This window comes from Marmota monax, unplaced genomic scaffold, assembly GCF_021218885.2.
Source record: "Marmota monax isolate L192 unplaced genomic scaffold, Marmota_monax_Labrador192_F-V1.1 WCK01_AAM20220418_F8-fsc00089, whole genome shotgun sequence".
NCBI classification, from domain to species: domain Eukaryota; kingdom Metazoa; phylum Chordata; class Mammalia; order Rodentia; family Sciuridae; genus Marmota; species Marmota monax.
The window spans coordinates 6138986-6159815 of NW_026694744.1; the positions used below are offsets into that span (position 1 = coordinate 6138986).

The 20830-nt window shown below is 40.3% G+C and overlaps 1 protein-coding gene and 1 long non-coding RNA gene across 3 annotated transcripts in view; one reads left to right on the top strand and one right to left on the bottom strand.

Moving 5' to 3' along the window:
* Window positions 1-6727: 6727 nt before the first annotated feature.
* On the bottom strand, window positions 6728-11458 carry LOC124079081 (uncharacterized). Its single transcript, XR_006847142.2, has 2 exons — window positions 8987-11458; window positions 6728-7952 (listed from the first exon to the last, which is right to left on the bottom strand). It is a non-coding gene; the product is annotated as an uncharacterized LOC124079081 (long non-coding RNA).
* The window catches only part of Arhgap6 (Rho GTPase activating protein 6), a 470700-nt gene continuing 459403 nt past the window's right edge, over window positions 9534-20830 (top strand). Inside the window, exon 1 of one of the 2 annotated variants that reach the window (XM_046424258.2) lies at window positions 9534-11202. In XM_046424258.2, the coding sequence (XP_046280214.1) occupies window positions 10618-11202 (585 nt within the window). In that variant the 5' untranslated portion in view covers window positions 9534-10617. The remainder of the gene's footprint in view (window positions 11203-20830) is intronic. The other variant, XR_009224891.1, reaches the window with a different exon arrangement.

Genomic DNA, 20830 nt, shown 5'->3' on the forward strand with positions numbered 1-20830 from the left:
GGTATCCTGGAACCAATGCCTCATAGATTTATTTACCATCCCCCAGAGGCAATCAGGTAAGTCATAAAGGGTGAATAAAAGCCCTTTACACAACTTATTTGATGCACAGAAATCAAACTGTATCATTTATGATAGCACTCTCTCCAATTTGGTGCTTCACAACATAAAAAGAGCATGCAGTACATGAAAAATCCTCAAAGAGCATCTTCAAAGCACTAGATAGAAATGCCAGAGGGAAAAAAAGTAAAGAGTTACCTTAGAGGAAATAAACTTAAAACTCTTTTAATAAGTGATAATATGTACAAGAAACAGAGCTACAGCTAATTCCCATATGCTCTTTGAAAGTAGAAAGGTAAGAACAAGTTAGGGGTGTGATATTCCTTTGTAGGAATTTTATGTGTTTTATGAATACCCTGATATTTTATCTTTGCTAGCCAGACTTGACATTCACAAAATGTAGTTGGAAGCAGATGGGTTTTCACATTGGACAGATATGGGCATGAACCATTGATTTATAATATGAGAATCAGAATATTTACTTCAGAGTAATGTGTAGAAATAATGTATGTAGAGTTCTTAGCCCAGGGTAGGTACTTGGAAAATGCCAAGTCCATGACCCCCTCACCTTGACACCCCCAATCCTGGTAATGTGGTCCAGATCATGTGAATGGGGAGATTAGCGTGGCTTTTCTATTTGTCACACACTTTCCCTGGAAAATGCATTTTAAAACTCTAGTTAGTATAATATGTGGGGATTAGCTTGTTGGCTCCATCATTTGTGCAAATCCTGGCTCCACCTTTTACTAGCTCACTTCAGCAATTTAACTCAGTGACTCAGTTTCCTTCTTCAGGAAACAAAGATAATAGGAACTACTTTATGGAGTCTTGAAACTTTAATAAGATAACCCATGTAAAGTAGTAGGCACAGTACCTGATGCATATAAGGGCTGGAAATTATTATCACTGTCTGTTGAGAGCCACAGCCGAAGGGGCCCCAGCAAACTTCCAGCTGCCAGCAAACTTCCAGCTGCCGGCTGATGATTGGCTCACAGCGGCCCCAGCAACATCTAGCTGATTGGTTCCTCGGCCCCAGCAACATCTAGCTGATTGGCTCCTCTGCGGTGATGCTCATTGGGCTGTTTCCCTGCCCTTTCAGACCACGGAGCTGCTCATTGGGGGACTTTTTTGGCTCCGCCCACGTGACCCAGCCAATCGGCCTCAAGAGCAGGAGGATTGTGGGAGGTGGAGAGAAGCTTGTGTGGGAGAGAGAGGCTTGTGGAAAGCCGGTGGTGGCAGTTGAGGCTCTGAGGGTTTTTCCTGAGAGGCTGTTTTGTTTGGCGTGTGTGGTTCTAAAAATAAAGTTAGTTTCTTTTGACAAGTGGCTCCTGATTGTGCCCAGTCAGACTGCGGCAACTGTCATTGTTGCTAGATATTTAATATTATGATGAAGGGCTGGGGTTGTAGCTCAGTGGCAGAGCTCTTGCCTAGCATGTATGAGGCACTAGGTTTATAAAAATAAATAAAATAAAATTAAGGTCCATCAACAACTAAAAGCCTGTATAAGGCATAATATATTTTTATTTCTATAATTCATGTTCATAAATTTTATTAATAGGTAGTGCTGGATGTGGTAGCACATACCTGTAATCCCAGTGGCTTGGGACGCTGAGACAGGAGGATCTCAAGTTTTAGGCCAGCCTCAACAAAAGTGAGATGCTAAGCAACTCAGTGAGACCCTGTCTCTAAATGAAATATAAAAAGAGGCCAGGGTTATTGCTCAGTGGTTAGGCACCCCATGGGTTCAATCCCTAGTACTAAAAACATTAAAATAAAAATAGTAGTTATTTTGTATTTGTTTTACACCAGCAAACATATTAAATGCTTTACATTTTAGAGCTATTAGCTCTATGCATCAGAGGAAGAACTAAACCTCTGAATATTAAATAACTTTACTCAGGGTCAGTTGGTTGATTGGTCTCTGGCTCACTGTCTCTCCAATTCCCTCTCCCCCTGACCCCCCACACAGAGGAGTCATTTGGAGATGTCCAACTAAAGGTCATGCATTTAATGAACCATCAACAATTTTGATAAGCAGACACCTGTGTTGTTACTGCTTTTAATCCTGCTGCAACAAGTCAAACCAACAGAGATCCTTCCCACTGATGCCAAGAATAATTTCAAGGTTTCTGAGACACAGAAGGTGGGATCCAGCAGGGACCAGAGAGTTAAGCTCCCCATGAGGAGATAGAGCATCGAGGTCAAAATATAGTTATTGATGGAGACTGTCTTCTTAAGAGATCTGAGTTTTTCCAGCATTAGGATTCCCCAGGAAAGCAATCAGTAATGGCTCTTACTTCACGAAGTTCAAGGTTTGTGGCACCTTAGAGATTGAACACACATAATCACGCTGCTCCACAGACCTCTCTTAACTTCCAGCAGTTTGTACTTGCCAAATCCATCACACTGCTTTGTGAAGCCATTTCAACTTAAAAGGAGGAAAACCCCATGAATTTAGCTCCCTGATCCACAACCTGCTTTTTCCAATCTTGTGTCTTATTTTCATTCCTATATCTTTAAAGGGGTGGGGGTGGGAGTTCTTTGGTATGTCTCTAATCTGTGTCATGCCACGAAGCAGTGAACTGTGAAAAATACCCAAGGAATTCCCAATAAATCATACAGGAGGCAAGCAAAGGGCATGCAGCTATGAACTTAAGCAGATCTGCTTTTTCAACTGGATCTCTGGAATTTTTTTCTAGAGAAATCCTTAGCAGGCCTTGGTTCTCCATGCCCGTTGAGGGGTTTGAGCAGTTCCCATCTGTCCTTTTCTTCTCCAGTCTGTTCTGACACTTGAGTGCATCTGTGTCTCAGGTGTATGCACACCCCTTTAAGACCAAGTGAATTGAACACCAAAAAGGGCAGACTAAAGCAGATTGGCCCTCTGGGTTTGAGTCTCTTTCTGGCTTGAACCTACAATACACTTCTGCATGTGGTGACTAATTACAAAGCCAAGCCCTAAACACCTTTCTTGAAACAAATGCTCAGATGGGAAGAAGTTTCTTATGGGAAAGGTAAACTCCATTCTAAAAGAGGATTAGAGCCCTGCTGGGGACCAGACTTCAGTTTGGCCATTGACATGACAATGACAGGGTACTTAGCATGAGGTCCAATTGATTATTCTTTCACTATCTTTGCAAATGAAAGGCTCAGAAGCATTTATTTCTTAACCATATTCCTGCTTTATTTGAAAATTCTTTGGAATTGCTTTTTGCTCAATGAATTCCCTGGCTCTGGGTTTCATTAAATTGTTTGAGAGTGGGAAAACCAAGCCGTGGTGTGCTGTGCTTTAGAAAAGTATAATTTTCCTAGGGCTGCCGTAACAAATTACTTCAAACTGGGTGGCTTAAAACAGCAGAAGTTTATTTTCTCACAGTTCTGGAGGGTAGAAGTCCGAAATCAAGGTGTCAGCAGAGGTGGTTCCTTCCTGAGGCTCTGAGGGGTAATCTGTTTAGCCTCTTTCCTAGCTTCTGGTAGTTCCTGGCAATCCTTAATGTTTCTTGGCTCATAGCTTATTTCTATCTTCACATGGCTGGAACTCTCTCCCCCAATTCCCATCCCCTTTCTCTCTATCAATTTGCCTGCACCTTTCTCTGAAAAAGACACCAGTCTTTGGATTGAGGGCCCATCCTAGCCTATTCTGAACTTGTCTTAACTTGGTTGTATGTGCAAGCCTCTTACCTCCAAATAAGATCACACTCAGAGGTATCAAGGGTTAATTAGGACTTGGACATACCTTTTGGAGGGACACACTTTCAGCCTAAGGCAAGGAGTAAAAAATCTCCACTCTTTATTTTGTCTTCCTTTCTTCCTTTCTATATTGACTAAAGACACAATTCAACCATTACGCCGTACAAAAATCAAGTTGTCAATATTCACCAAACATTAATGAAAGCATACCGAGGAGGTGATGAGAATGTTCTGTATCTTGATTGTGATGATGGTTCATGGGTACATGTGACTGTCAACTCATTTATATAGTGCTGTATATGTTAACTCATCCTCAATAAAGTTGATAAGAAAATACCCCTCCAACCAGGCACAGTGCCAGGTTTTTATTTCCCTTTGTCCCTTCTATACTCCGCTTTCCCTTGCCACCAGAAAACATGTTGAGCAAAATGATCCTCTCATTTCCATTCAACATTTGAGAAGGGAAAATTAAAATTTCAGCAGAAAAAAACCCCCATATCAATTAGTTGCTTGTTAAAAGATAGAGGTTTTGAAGAATGTTTAGATTATGAACAAGTAACAAAATATCTATTAAAATTATTACATTACACAATTCTTCATCCTCAAGAATAGTTCAAAAACATAATATGGAAAGATCACCCCCTGGAATAATTTTAAATTTTTAATTTTTATTGACATGTGTAAGTATTTATGGAGTACAGTGTTGTACCTACTTAAGCTAGTTCTAAAAATCTTCTTAGTTGCTAGTACAGCTGAACCATATATTGGGTTCTAATAAAATTAACTTATTTTGAGACTTAAGTGTACCTTCACCCACAAAGAAGTGAGTAAAACCAGCAAAGAAAGAATGCCACCAACACACTGTGTTAAGAATGTTTATCAGCCAAAATTGAATTTGGTTGTCAGCCAATTTATATTCCTAAAAGTCTCTTGAGATCAAGTTTCAAAGCCAAAAACAAAAGTGATGATCCACATGCATTTAGGATTTGATGTTGGAAGCTTCTTTCAAATGCCACAGCTAAACAGCAACAGGGGTTTGTTTTAGGAATGACTCATGGGACCCTGCTAACCACATCCATATTGCAACATGATTTAAGATTCTTAGACACCCTTACCTTTCACCTGCCCTGCTAACTTGGGTGCCATGAAAGCAGAATGGTTGACATTTGGAAACTGTACTCACACCAGCTCAAGAAATAAACATCTAAATGAAAACTCTGCTTATTCCAAACTCCTGCTTTCTGAAATCTAAGAGAAGATAAATGAAACACTAGGAAACATAGAACACGTTGCTAATACACAGAAAATGAGAGGATGGCTAGTGTTGCAAATGGCTTTTTGTTTTCTGTTTAATGCAGATGCTGATAGAGACAGGAATTTTTTTCCTCTTCATTGCATTTGAGTTTTTAAGGTCACAATTGGTGAGGGATAGTGAAATTTAGCACACAAGTGGTGAAAAAATGAGAAAGATGAATAAGGGTAGTTATTTGGATTTCTAAATATACTGTCAGAAGAAACTGTCACAGATAGACCTTTCTACTTTCCGGCTAGTACGTTATACATGCTGAGTATATGTTCTACGCATGAACTATACGTTCAACTCCTCTTTTTGTGCTTTTTTGGTTTTGGTCACAGGTTTTGATAGATGGATATGAAAACTACAACTGGGTTCCTAGAGAGTTCATGGTTCCAATCCTGGGCAATGTGAAAATGATACAAAACATTAAGGCAAAATACTTGCCTGTTAGTATATAAATATAATTAAAGGTAAAAAAAAAATTCTTGTGTTCAAAGACTCTAGGTTAACCTCCACAGATATTCATCAATTGCGGTTTAGATGCCTCTGCAGTTGTATTAATTCAAGGAGATTCTGAAATAGGAATATGAAGATACATTTTCAGTTTAGCTGCAAAAATTCCTAGCTTACAATCAAGTAGCTTAGGCTTGGAGCAGTTTGTCTATGTACTGTAATTAGTATTCTTAAGTCTTGTAAAAGTCCTCCACACATTTTTTGTGATTAGAATGGGGTCCCTTTTTCAAGTTTTAGGATCTTGGAGACAGAACACTTGACTTCTATGGGTGAGTGAGATGCTGTGAACTACTTATCCACTAAAAACATGGAAATGATATCAGAGGAACTACAGTCAGTTTGAGAGACATGGGCAGGATGAAACAAAAATCAGTGATGCTGACTACAAGTTGGGAGCCAATCAGATATAAATCTGAAATATTATATGGCACTCAATCAGAAAGTTCAATATGATTTAGGACTGTTTAAGAAATGAGATTATATAACAAACAAGGGCAAAATAGGATGCCTTAACCTGGAATATTGAACCTTGGGACTGGAAAGAAACAAGTAACTGGAGAGAATCCAGAGAAGAACATGAACAATGATGGCTTTAAAGCAAAATATGAACTTTATAGTGTAGCCAAACCACAGAGTCAGACCCAAGGGGCATGATAAAAATCTACAAATAACTTGGGGGTCTAAACACCAAGGGTAAAGAGGAATTTTGGCTGGAGATATAAAAAGTTTCAAGGGATAAAGTTAAGGAAAGGAAAATTTAGGTTAAGCATCAGAATATATCCTTTGATGGTAAGATGTTTGTATTTATAGAATAGACTCTCAAGAAAATATAAAAAAAATACTGATGTGTTTTCTAGGATCCCAGATAAGAGGATGTCAGACCAAGGATTCTAGAACTTTCACTGGAATATTCTTGGGCCTTGTCCAGATGGAATAGATAGCATCAGTTTTTTTAAACCCTGAATTACTCTGATAATTATGATGGGAATGGATAGCAAACAGTGTTCTGCTCTTTAGTAAACTCTATCCCAAGGCTTTAATTGAGGCTCTGAGAACAAAAAACCATAAACAAGCATGGTACTACTCTCAACAGCAAATGCTCTAATAATGAAGCAAAGTCTTAGAGATCTGTTTTGTTTTAAACACACACACACACACAAACACACACACATATATTTTTAAAACCATTTATTTCTAGACTCCCAGTTATGTTGCTTCTGAAGCTAGCTGATGAATTATGATTCTGGATATCAATGTAACACAATCCCCAGCTTTTGAAATTGGTAAGTAAAACACATAGGTCTTCCTTAAATGAATTTGGCATAACCTGGCAGTCAATCAGAAAGGGTAATGTGAGTTGAGTCTATATAAGCAAAAGGATTATATAACAAAATAAAATAGAACACCCTGCCTGAAAATGAATTAATATGCTGTAAGCCATGATGACTGCAATATAAATCTAATAGCAACCCGGTTGAAAAGCAAAATAGTTCTTAAAATACAAAAAATGAAAATCCAAATAAATTTCTTACAAAATCTTTCCAGAACAGCCATCACTTTTCTAACTGGGTTTTAAAAAGCACACATACTTACACTGGATGATTATTTTTAAAGAAGCTTCAGCTTAATATAATGATTATAGCCACTTGATGCCCAAAGAAGTTTCAATCAAGGATGGATGGAATATATCATACATATTCCCAAATGATATTAATGAAGCTGAAAAACTCCTGTTGCCTACTGATGTCCTAGCTGTTGTGATGTCATAGTACAATCTATTACATGTTTGTGGTGATGTAGGTATGAACAAACCTGTCCTGTTTTTAGTATAAATAAAACCACAATTATATACAGTACATAATACTTGATAATTTTAAGTGACTATGTTAGGGGTTTATATATTTACTATTTATTATTATTTTAGAGTATATTTCTTTTTATAAAAAGCAATTCAATGTATTCTGTGTTACACTGGCCTCAGCCTCATACATCTCATGTTTATTTTATCTATTGGTTGCATCAAATCCATGTTGAATGACTGATCTGTACCATCTAGGTTTATTTAAATACACTTTATGATGCTGACACAACAATAAAATTGCCTATCAGTGTACTTCTTAAACCATGTCCCTTGTTACACCACACATGAATGTATTTAAAACAGTTTATCTGTTGTTCCTGACCATGAAGCAAGTTCCAGGCTAATGGTGGGTGTCAAGATCCATTGGATGATGAATTAACTGCCATATGTCTGTTCCCAGCCTTGGGAGTCCCAATAGAAGAGTTCCTCTGCTCATCCATGACCAAGAATATATGCCTTTGTGTCTTCAGGGCTTTCATATTAGCCCTCCATAATCATGGCAGGGTTGCATTTTCAATCCCATATTCATCCTAGGGGCTTACAGAAATAGAATTTACATTAATTATAAATTACATTTGCACAATTACCTTGAATTATAAGTGGTCCTGTGTGAAATATGACTGTTAACCATCAACTTACAATTCCAAAATTCAAGGAGGCATAACCAGACTATGATATCCCAGTAGTGCACACTACTATATATATATTTTTTAAAAAGACCCACCCACTTTTACTTCTAATGTGATTTGTTTTAGGAAGGAGGAAAGCCAAACATCTCCAATCCCCCAAAGGTAATTTGGTTTGTGTAGTCAGGCAGGGCTGTAAGGTTTTAAATTCTCTGCCTGTTAGTAGCACACTTGATTGACAGTCACTGAAATTACTTAGAAGGTTTAGGATGAGAAGAAATGGACAGCTGTGGGAGAGGGTGATGGGAAATTAGAATCTCATTGTCTGTTGTCTTCAAGAAATCTACAGCACATTAGCACTCAAGGAAGGAAATCCCCAGTGCTGACTTTCCCCTGCATTCACAAAAAACAAGTGTTCTCCACAGCCATACTCAGGTGCCACACACACTTCTGGAGGCAATAATTTCTCCTGCTATAATAAGATTTCATGACATGCCTCCTCCCAGGTAGTCCAACACTTAGGACACCAAACATGCTTTTTAAAAAGTGAGTAAATTATCTGCCCTCGAAAGTGTCATAGAGAATCATGGAAGTCTTTCAAAATCAGACAATTCTAGTATATACACCAGATGAATGAAGCACCTGAATTTATAACTTAATTGTAAGATTCTTTTCTTAATAAAAGAAATGGTAAAGTCACCTTTCTATTTAAATAAAATTCTCTTCACCCCAAAGTGGTGAAAGATCACACACACACACACACACACACACACACACACACAGCATGCAGGCATTTCCAAAGTCCTGTCTACTCTTTGTTGAGATGGTTATAAAATGCCTTCCAAAACAAAAAAAGTGTTGCATCAAAAAGCCCTACACGCCCCGGTCAGGGTTTGGGGCTTTGCTTTGCAGATTGTAGAGGTCGGACAGCAGAAGAAACTATACCCAAACATTTCCAAGCCAGGAATATTGTTTCTGCGGCGTTTTCCTGCTACCCAGGACTGTGGTTGCTGCGCGCTGTGCTGTTATACCGGTGTGGAACCTGGTGATTGATGACTTTGTCAGCTCCAATCTCCATGAAATCTAGGACGACGACGCAGGACCTAGCGTCTGTCCTGTCGGGCTTCACTCACCACTCCTCCTAGAGTACATTTTCAGCACGTGTTCACGACCCTTACACGGGGTGGACTTCTTCTGCTACACTTCCCTTAGTAAGTCCCCTCCAGTCCAATAATCGGCAGTCACAGCATTTGAACTACATCTTTATCCTTTTATAAAACAAAAACAGCAGGAGTGGAGGCAGGAGAGAGAGGGCAGGAGATTTAACTCTAACTTCAGAGCAACCTTCTGGGCTGCCCATCTGACACCAGTGGGTGGGGTGCAATCTGACACTTCTCTTCCTTTCCAGAAACGTGAGTGGATCTGGCTCTCCCTTCAGTCTGTGGGGGAAGGGAGACGGGGTGGGGGGTGGGAGAAGGTCTGCATTTCCGTCCTCACGACTTTCTCCCCTGGAGACCACGTATTAGTGCTAGCTGCTCGCTCAGTGCGCTGCTCCCAGGTTTGGCGTCTGGAAATCCTCACGTCTTGCTTTCTCCTGCTCCTGGCTCCGCCCCGGCTCCAGACCCTGCGTTCCTCTGACCCTACGCGTCCCAGCCACCTCCTTTCCGCCGCCTCCAGCACGAGCGTGCGGGGACATCTCCACGCCTGCCCTGGGCCCACGGCTGGCTGTGAATGTCAAGTGTCGCTCTACAGTGGAACATGGGCACTGGCTTCTGAGGCTGTCTCTGGAGCTCCCCCCTTTCCGAATAGCGCTGAGGGCAGCGGGGAATTCTCTACGGTCATAGTCACTGAGCCCTTGGAAGGCCCTGGGCGCAGCGCGCTGGGTGTCCCAGTTTGCAGCAAGCCCGAGATCCCGCAGGAACATTGGGCTTGGAGACACTCTTGAGCATTCCCAGTAGGAAGAGCAGGCGCAGCAACCAAGAGGAGCCCAAAAGCACAGCCTCCAGCTCCAGTACACCGCGAGGGTTCCCTGAAGGCGCAGCTGGGGCGCTCAGCTCCGGGGCGGGAGGAAGATCACACTTCTTGGTGAGCGCAGCAGACGCGCCCTGGCGCACACCCAGGCCTCCTCCCGAGCGCTCAGGACAGTCCTCTGGCCACGAGGAGGAGCTTGCTGGAGACTTAGAGGTTGTCCAGAGCTTGCGAGCCGGAGCGCCGAGTCTCCCGCCTGGTTTCGAAGGGGGAGTGGCGCTGGCGGGCTGGAGCTGGGAACCAAGCAAACGCTGGACCTTCCTCTTCTTCCTTACCATCTTTGCTACTGGGGCTCCACGGGAGGATTCTAAAGGTTTCAGGAGGGACCTGGACCCTTTTTTCCTAGAAGGCTGGTGATGGATCTCCAGCTTCTGTCCGGGCAGGAGCACTTGGAGTGCGCTGGTGGTGCGTGAACCCGGCACTGCCCTCCACCGCCCTCAACCAGTCCGTCCTGGCAGCTTTTCCCCAGCTGCCTTCCTTTCCTAGCCAAAAACCTCCAACATTCCAGGAGGGAGAGAGAAGGTGGCCCTCGGGCACAGCCCCTGGAGATGTCCGCCCAGAGCCTGCTCCACAGCGTTTTTTCTTGCTCTTCACCCGCCTCGGGCGGTGCAGCCTCAGCCAAGGGCTTCTCCAAGAGGAAGCTGCGACAGACCCGCAGCCTGGACCCAGCCCTGATCGGAGGCTCCGGGGGCGAAACAGTCACAGAGGGCGGTGCGCGGGGGTCCATAGCAGGCCGCCTTTACTCCCCGCAACCCCTAGCGGAGGGTCTTTGCCCCCGCTCTGCATCTTCTGCCAGGAGCCAGCCATCCCGGACCACCAGGCTCCCGCAACCCAGACCTCTTTGCTCGTCCTTCTCCATGCCCAGCACCCCGCAGGAGAAGTCCCCTTCGGGCAGCTTCCACTTTGACTACGAGGTCCCCTTGGGTCGCGGTGGTCTCAAGAAGAGTGCGGCCTGGGACTTGCCTTCTGTCCTGGCTGGGCCAGTCAGTGGCCGCAGCTCTGCCAGCATCCTCTGCTCCTCTGGGGGAGGCCCCAATGGCATCTTCACTTCTCCCAGGAGGTGGCTTCAGCAGAGGAAGTTCCAGTCCCCACCCAACAGTCGCGGCCACCCCTACATCGTGTGGAAGTCTGAGGTAGGGACCAACGCCATGCGTCCTCATGGCCCAAAGCTGGATGCCACAGGCAGTTCTAGGCCACTACCTTTAATCCCATCCCATTTACAGAGCCAGGCAGCAGCTGAGGGGTTTGCATGGTGTAACTGTTTCTACTTAGGCTGATTAAATGGTGCCTGGAAATGGGACATCCTTAGTGGTCACTCACCACACATGTGTCCTGTAGGATTCCTTGGCTCTTCTTTGGAGCAGTCAGGGGAGCTGGAGGAAGAGATGGTCTTCTGATTTCCAGTTTGTGCTACAGGCAAAGGATTGTATTATCCCTTCACTCCATGCTGATATTTTTTGGAACTCGAAAGATCTACTGCTGTTTGTAATGATTGGATGAAATATATTTTGATTAATGTCTGCCATCAGCTGTAGAATTTAGGAACATTATTCTGAAAGATGTTATTGATTATGTGTTTGGATGGCAGTGTGGAGTAACTACTAGGATTCTCTAGTTTTGATTTCTTTTCCCTAAAGGTGTAATTTCAGAAATATATGATACTGAATAGTTTCTCTGCTTAGGGGTATGAAATATCACAGAAATATGCCCAAATTCCACTAAGGACAATTAGTAGTTAGTGGAATAGACATGAATCAGGAATCAATAATAAATAGGGAACTTGGAGTTATTTGATACTCTTAAAATGTTCATTCTCTGGTTGAGTGGAGAATAGAGCTAGCTATTGGGAAACTGTGGTTGATGGGTACTTGGAAAGCAGCATGCTTTTAGAGAATAAATAGTAGTTGGTTTAAAAATGACCAACTCTGATTCCTTTCAGTCCACAAACTCTATAGGTTTGCCCCAGATCTGGTTCCATAAGGGAAGGAAGATCCTGTCAGTTGTAATTAAATATTTTAAAGCACAGTTAGCATTACAGAAATGAAATTAAATACAATGTAATTGTTGGAGATTTAGGCTAAATAAAGGAGACACAACCAAGCAAAATTGCATCCAAGTTCATACCCAGTTCTATTAACATGAGATAACTTAGATTTCAGCTTTAATAGACTACCTTAGAAAAATGAGCATTATGTATCAGAAATATTAGCATCATATGTTATTAATGTTAGTTACTGTGTCAGTGTAACTGCTGCTGTTGCTGAGAGGGTTATGGATTGCAAAAAACTAACAAGCTTTGCTAACTGTGCTGCCCATTTTGTTGAGGAAAAGAGATAGTTGAAAGAAAAATTGAGACAGAATAGGTGTTATCTCCAAGCCAGTATTAGAGGACCAAAAACTGAAATATTGAACTCTTGGTTTCTAGGAGAAGCTGGATTCCTGCTCTGTTTCAGAAGCACATTTTGTCAGATTAATCTATAGGAGTTTAGAGCAAGAGAGAAATGCAAAAACAAACCAACATAAGCTAGTCACTGACATTTCTGTTTAAAATCAATTACATCATTAAGAATGTTCCTAATTTTTCTTTGCAAATGTGCATATTTGGAATATGATATATAGATACAGATACTGTTCACTGCTATTATGACCAAAAACCATTTGATCATGGGTGATGCCACTTGTTGCAAATTATGAACCCCCTTGTTATAAATTATCTTTTTTATCTATTAAAATCTCATAATTGATGGATGTGTATCTGAACAACAATACTGGATGACTCCTGACTGTTCCATATAGTATTGGACCATCTGCATGGAGCTCATCTACCATATTTTCACCTTTTTGCAGTGGTTAAAGCTAAGTACAAAGCCATCTAGCAAAAGAACAAAATTTTCTCATAAAAGGTTTATATGTGTATGTGTGTGTGTTTGTGTGTATGTGTGTGTGTGGAGGCAGTTAAGCAGAAATCCCTTTATGTTTCAGGCAGATATGGAGTGATTGGACAGAATTCTGGCATGAAGGTCCAACACTGGTTCTGTTTAGTAGAGGCCAAGATATCCTAACATAACCCCTGGGTCTGGAATTTAAAGGCCTGGATTACCTTTCAAAGGTTTAGCGCCCTGGAATCTTCTCAAAAACCAAGAAATTCATCCTATTGGGCACTGTTTGTACTTCTCACTTGCAAACAAGCTGTGTCTTTTGTCCTAAAAGAGAATCTTTACTAATGATGTCAAATGTGCAGCAAATGAGTCCCTTGCAATGTTGCTTAGAGGCCCTAGAGGGGAGATCTGGTTCATACAGATATGATTCTTACAATTTTCTTGGTTTTCTGGCTCAGGGTTTCTCAGCCTTGGCACTATTGACATCTGAGTGATTCTTTGTCATGGGGGATGTCTTGGATATTATAGGATGTTGAGCAGCATCCCTGACCTCTACCCACTAGATGCCAGTAGCACTCTTCTTTACCAGTATGACAATGAAAAATGTATCTAGATACTGCTCAATATCCTCTGGGGATGAAAATCACCCAAGTTGAACAGCTGTGCTAGTGAGGTTGAATACAGTGCCCTATGCTGGCCATCTAGTGAGTGCCCATAGAAGGGCTGTCAGCTGGTCTAAAGTTTCCCGGGGCCATCCTCTGCCTCCCAAACCAGGAGGATCACTCTGGAATCATGCTTGTGGATTCCATGTTCTTCTAATAGTTTGTTCAAATTTTCTGTTTTTCTTCCTGAATCCATAGGAAAACTTGAGATTTCTCTTTCAGGTTTATCTAGTGATGGATCACATCCATTTCCATTTAGTTCTTTTAGCAGATTCTCTGTTTTTAAACCAAATTGTTCACATAACAGCTCCCATTCCCAAGACTCTCATAAATGCCAGTAACTCTATTACTTGTGCTCACTTAAGGCTCATAAATGACCATTTTATAGCTTAAACCTAGGAGGTGTTTGACAAAGTCAGGTATAACTCTACTAATATTTCCTTACTATGTGTTTAAGGACTACTTTAATAAAATTTGATTTATGCACTTTTGGGTAAAATATCTATCAAGTAAAAAAAAGAGAAGACAAAGGGATATATGGTATGTGATGACTCAGTTAGTACATGTTTCCCCATCTTGTTGTCTTAGCAGCCAGGCTCTGTTCCTGACTCTGATCACAGATAAGATGATAAATCATTTCAATCCCAGGATCCTCCTAATTATTGTGAACCAGAGCTAGGATTATGCCAATAACTGATTGGGAGTTTGCAAGCTTCTATAACCAATGATTAAAATGATTTCTATATATCCCCAACTTTTTTACTTTTCTTCATTCAGGTATTTCTTGATCAGAAGTATTTCTCTACATACTAGGAATACAGAGAGGCTGCAATATGGGTCAGCACTTAAAGAGCTCCAAGTCTATTGAGGTGACATGTGAATTGATCAGTAGGCATGGTGAATGAGCACCATGGCACACCAGAGGAGGCAAGTGATGACTCACTGTCCTCTGGGAGGTCCTAGATGTCTTCACTATGTAAGGAACATTTGAACTTGATTTTCAATGAAGACTGCCATTTACAATGAAAAGAAGGAAAGTAATTTCTTGATGAGATAGAAAAGAGTGGACATGCAAAAAGGCACAGAGATGTTGGTAAGGGCAGAGTGTCCACCAAAAATTTATACGAGCTTAAGTGCAGCTATGTGTTAGGAGAGGGAGGTAAGGACACTTGCAATTTAATATATGTAGCAACCAAAGTGTTTCCCAGGTAGTAACATGATTAAACCAGAAATCAGGCATTTTGTGTGTGGTAGGATAATTATGGGCAAGAGTAAAAATGAAATAAGGGCCAAAATACATTCCATATCCTTTAAGGGGCCCCTTGGAATCACATCTGCAGAGAGGTAAAAAGATATAGATACAGGGTATCTCTGAAGTGAGAAGTTTAACATATCTGGAGTATCAGGCTTAGTTTGCTATCTGTTGGTGACCATGTTCACCAGATAGGGGAGTGGATTTCACAAAAACAAAACAAAACAAAACAAAAACTTGCTGTGCAATTATTAAGCAGTTGTCCTCTATATTGTATAAAACAAATGACTCTAAATCTGGAGGTGACTTTGTCCTGTGTACATTTGACAATATATTATGACATTTTGGGATGTCATGACTGGTGGTAATATATTAGTTTCCTATCCCTGCTGTAACACATAACTACAAATTTAGTGGCTTAAAGCAAGAAAAAAATGATTATAATTCTGGTGATAAGAAATCCCAATAGCTCTCACTAACCTAAGTTCAAGTTGTTGACTTAACTGTGTTCCTTTTGAAGCTTTTAGGGTCTGTTGCCTTTCTTTTCTAGTGGCCCCCTTCCTTCATCTTCAAACTCAGCCATGCTGTGTCTCTTTGATTCTCTCTTTTACTCTCTTCAGGACTCTTGTGATTACATTGGTCTTACCTGAATAATCCAGGTCAATCTCACTATTTTAAGGCCAGCCAATTAGTAATCTTTAATTGCATCTGCAACTTTAATTCCCCATTGCCATGATGAACTCATAGGTTCCAGGGATTTGGTATGAACCCTTTTGGTGGGACATTATTCTGTATACCACAGGGGAGTAGCTGCTTCCATCTAACTGGAATGCCAAGGATGCTTTGAAACACCATGCAATGTTCAGGACAGTTCCATGAAGAATAATCACATGCCCAATCAGTGCCAGAGCTGAGAAACTATAGTAGAGAATGGGGGTACTTGGTGATTTTTAAGTCTGAGAGTGTAAAGTGATCAGATATGTGTTTTAACAGGACCAATCTGGTGTCTGGGGGACCATAGTTTAGAAACATGAAACAGATGGATACTCAGAGGTGGGAGGCATGGGGAGATCATGCCAAGAATCCCATTAACAAGTGGTAATTCCCATATGAACAGACGACTCTTATTTCCATATTCTCCATTTTTGCAAATAATTTTCTTGTATTGTTGAAGCACTTGAAAGCTGAACTCTTACTCATCTTTGTATTCTTAAAAATCTGGCTTATGCTCCAAGGTTTTAGACCAGTGGTAAACCTGGATAGAGTTTGTACCCCAGGGCACATATGGTAATGTCTGTTGGTACTGGGCAGAGGGTTACTTTTAGAATACAGTATGTAGGGGCCAGAAATGCTACTAAACATCCTAAGGGAAAGCCCCCATTAAAAAACAAGTATCTTCCAAATATCAGTAGTGCCAAGGTTGAGACATCCTGGATTCAAGAAACTTTTGCTTTCTAGTGCCATCTTTTCTCACATTTATGGCTCCATTATTTGTAATTTCTTTCTTCTTACCTGGTACATGTCAACCAAGGCTTTGGATGGGGAAAATATACCTTTCAAAAGGTATTGAGGATATGAAAAAATATGGGTGTCTGAATATATCTTTAGGAGAGAATTGTATAATAAACATATAATGATGGAAACTGGAATTAAAATTTAAAATGTGATGAGAGGAATATTGTGATTAAAAAGAAAAGAAAAAACAATAGAGGCTCACTTGTATAACCAAAGAGGAATTAATTAGAGTAAAACAGTTTCAAACAGGAAATTGACAAAGGGTGACTTATAAGGGAGTATGTCCAGAAATCAACATAATAACTTCATGATTTTTGACCTAGGAAAAAAATCAGGTTTCATATTTTCTGTTTATCAGACCCTCTTTCTGATAGAATTATTTTCAAATATTTTTAACTTAAATAGAGAATAATGTGAATACAACTTCTAAGACACTTTGGAGTTGATCTTTCACCACAATTTTTGAATTTGAGGGTTGGACCTCCTTGTTTTATAGTTAAATAGAGAAGCTGAAAACATTAAGCACCTCAAACTCAAATTATGAGTTCATAGCCACCCAGAAATCCTTCTTTTTTTTTTTTTTTTTTTTTTTTTTTTTTTTTTAAAAAAATCTTTATTTTTTAGTTGTAGTTGGACACAATACACTTATTTATTTATTTATTTTTATGTGGTGCTGTGGATCGAACCCAGGGCCTCGCACATGCTAGGCGAGCACTCTACCACTGAGCTACAACCCCAGCCCCAGAAATCCTTCTTGATTCTCAAAATAAATTGCCAAACTCGTGGGGAAAGTAAGGGTAGAGGGATTTGGGTGAAATGAATCTAAGTCCTTATATCCCTCTAGCTTTTCATTCATACTTCTACTGTCTCCTTTGAGACCTCATTTGCTATGGCCCCCCTGCATAATGACCCTGCATCCTAGTCTCTTTTTGGCCTGTGTTCCAAAGACACAATTATAATCATGTTAACTCACTAATCAGAAACCTTTGATAAGCCTCACTGTATATGGTATGAAATCCAAACTGCTTAGCTAGTCATTTCAATGTCTTTTAAAATATAATCAGACCCTGTTCCCTTCCTTTCTCCCAGAACTCTGGTCTAGCAAAACCAAACTGGCCACTCAGCTAGGTCATCATTAAATATTTATCAAATGCCAGCTAAGCACTCAACCCTAGCGATGCATGGAGAGCAAACAGGAGCAGCCCTGTAAGGTGTTACAGCTTATGAAAGCAATAACTTTAAATCAATAAATCTCTACACTTGTTAAGTGTTCAGACATTGTGGTAGGAATAACATGGAATAATGCTCCCCCCAATGTTATCTATATTCTAATCCCCCAAACAGGTGAATATGGCACCTTTTATGGTGAATATGCCACAGATGGGGGCATTATTGTAGATTATCTGGGTGGGGCCAGTACAGTCATAAGGATCCTTATAAGAGCAAAGCAGGAGGGTCAGTTACAGAGAGAGAGAGAGATAGAGGGGGGGGGGAGATAGATGTGTGTGTGTGAGAGAGAGAGAGAGAGAGAGAGAGAGAGAGAGAGAGAGAGAGAAGACAGAGATGAGAGAGGGAGAGTTCGAAGATGTTCCACTGCTTGCTTTGAAGATGGAGGAAGGAGCCTAGAGCCAAGGAATGTGTCAGCCTCCAGAGGCTGGAAAAGGCAGGGAAAACATATTCTGTTTTAAAACCCAAAGAAGGTATACAACTCTACAGACATCTTGATCCTGGGCAAGTAAGGATCCATAAGAGAATATATGTGTGTTCTTTACACCACTGTGTGATAATTTGTCCCAGCAGTGGTGGGAAATGGACATAAGAACTAAGGAAGTCTGTGATGTCTTAACTGAAACTGGTGAGTGAGGAGGCTTTTTCCAAACAAAAAGGACAGCCCTCTGGAAAGAAGGAATCACCTTTAAGAGGAAACATAGTATGCTTGAAGAACTCAGAAAACTTAAAAGAGAACTGGAATTGTATATGGGAGTGGGAATATGGTGAAGTACAGATTGGCTGGGCTCTGAACTGCATAATAGGGATTTTGTCATTTAACTTAAAGTTTTCCTGGAAAGATTATAAGATTACTTTCTCTCCTTCTCACATTACTGTGTGTGTGTGTGTGTGTGTGTGTGTGTGTGTTTTCAGTACTGGGAATGAACTCAGGGGCACTTAATCACTGAGCCACATCCCACCCTTTATTATTTTTTATTTTGAGACTGGGTCTCTCTAAGTTGCTTTTGACCTCACTACATTGCTGAGGCTGGCCTCAAACTTGCAATCTTCCTGCTTTAGCCTCCAGAGTTGCTGGGATTACAGGCATGTACCACCATGCCTGCCTTCTCATATTGTTTTTTATGACTTGGTCCCATTTTTATATTATAGGGGTCCACCAATACTTTGTGGCTCAACTGGTTATTATATCCAAATAAATAAACTCTGGGACATGTCACAGCACATTCAGAATTTGTAAAAACAAAATCTTATTCCATTTCATGGTGTGATTCCAATTCTTCCAATCTGATGCGCAAATAAGGGAAAGTGTATTTTATATCAGAACCTAGTCAATGACTGAGGGATTCTGTGTGCTGACAACAGTTTTCCTGCATCCCAGGTACATACCTTTGGGGAATGACATCTTATTCTAAAGTTTGCTGTGTCTTCTTTGAGAGCAAAACTATGATCCAATTATGCCACAACATGGCTAAAAGACTCGGAATGCAGTGTGAAAATATGAGATTAGTTATTGTGTTAGACGGTAAAGAATGATGTTTTCATTAGCTATTAGGGAAGTGAAAATCAAAACCACAATGAGATACCACTAGGATAGTAAATAGGATAATAAAAAAGACAGTGTTGACAAGAATATGCAGAAATTAGAATTCTCATACACTGCTGGTGGGAATGCAAATTGGCGCAGCATCTTGGAAAAGCTGTTTGGCAATTCTTCAAAATGTTATACAGAATTACCCTATGACTCAGCAATTTTGCTGCTGGGTATATACCCAAGTGAAATGAAAACATAGTCAAGACCAAAGCTTGTATAGCTGATGAATAGATAAAATATGGTCTACCTGTACAATAGAAGATTATTTTGTAAAAAAGGAAACAAAGTACTGTTACATTCTTCAGCATGGATGAATCTTGAAAACAGTATGATAAATTAAAGAAGCCAGCCAGAAAGGATTATATGTTGTATGATTATATATATATGAAATGTCCACCCTAGGCAAATGTGTAGTGACAAAGTAGATTAGTGGTTGTCAGAGTCTGGAAGTCAAGAGCAGTAGGGAAGAGACTGCTAGTAGGTATACAAGACTTCTTTTTAAGGTAAAGGAAATCTTCTGAAACTGGATATAAGTGATGGTGGTACCTTATGAATACATTAACACCTGAATTGTACACTTTGAAAGGGTGAATTTTATGGTCAGTGAATTTTATCTGAACTATAAAAAGGTCATTTTTATTATTTCCAGCAAATATACCAAATATTATTTTTCCATCATGTTTTCAGTAAAATTTAAGCATAAATGTAGAAGAGCAGTTATTTAGGTGGTACAGGCCCAATATATCTTACATGCCTTCCTTGAAGATGCAACAGGGGAGATAGTAACAGCTCTAGAAGATTCAACAGAGGAGTTGGCAGTCAGCCCTGAGATTTTCTGAGATTGGTTACTATGGAAATTCTATGTCCTGATTATTACACTTTGAAAACAAGCATAGAGAAGCTATTAAAATTATTATTTTCAGAAGAGGCAGAGATTTTAAAAACTATTTACAATCTTGAAAAATTGCCTGGCCATTTATCACCAGAGCTATTAAATAGTCAAAAGATTTTCAGGAGTCATTAGAACAATTTGAAAAACCATCAGGTGATATGCCGATGGACCCAAGAGGAGAGTGCTGAGCCTAAGAAGTTGAACAGGTTTTTAGAGAAATTGAAAGTGAATTGAGTTGTGTGACCTCATAGATCAAGAAATAATGTTTTCATTTTTGTAGACCTGAACCACTCATGGAAATAGGGGAATCAATACCAACTACAGGGGATGAAGTGTGAATAAGTTGTGGATCAATTCTCAGCTTGCTTTGCTGATAACTTCACCTTCTGCTTGAGCCAACTGGTACATTGAGACCCAAATGTGGATAGAGAAGGGAAAAGATAAGCCATATGTGACAATAGCCATGCCACTTTAAGGTTTATTATAACAAGACCTCTGCTATAGTTAACAATTTGAACCAGATAAATCCTGGACTTGGCTACCAGATGATTTGGCTTTTGAGAAAAGTAAAATTCTGCATGAATTGGAACTTTCAATTAATCCCTGGCTTACTTATTTTAGTAAATAATAATTGAAGGTTTATAGTGATAATGATAAGCAAAATAACAACTAGTATTTTTAAACTGGTTTTTAGTTGTAGATGAACACAATACCTTTGTTTTATTTATTTATTTTTATGT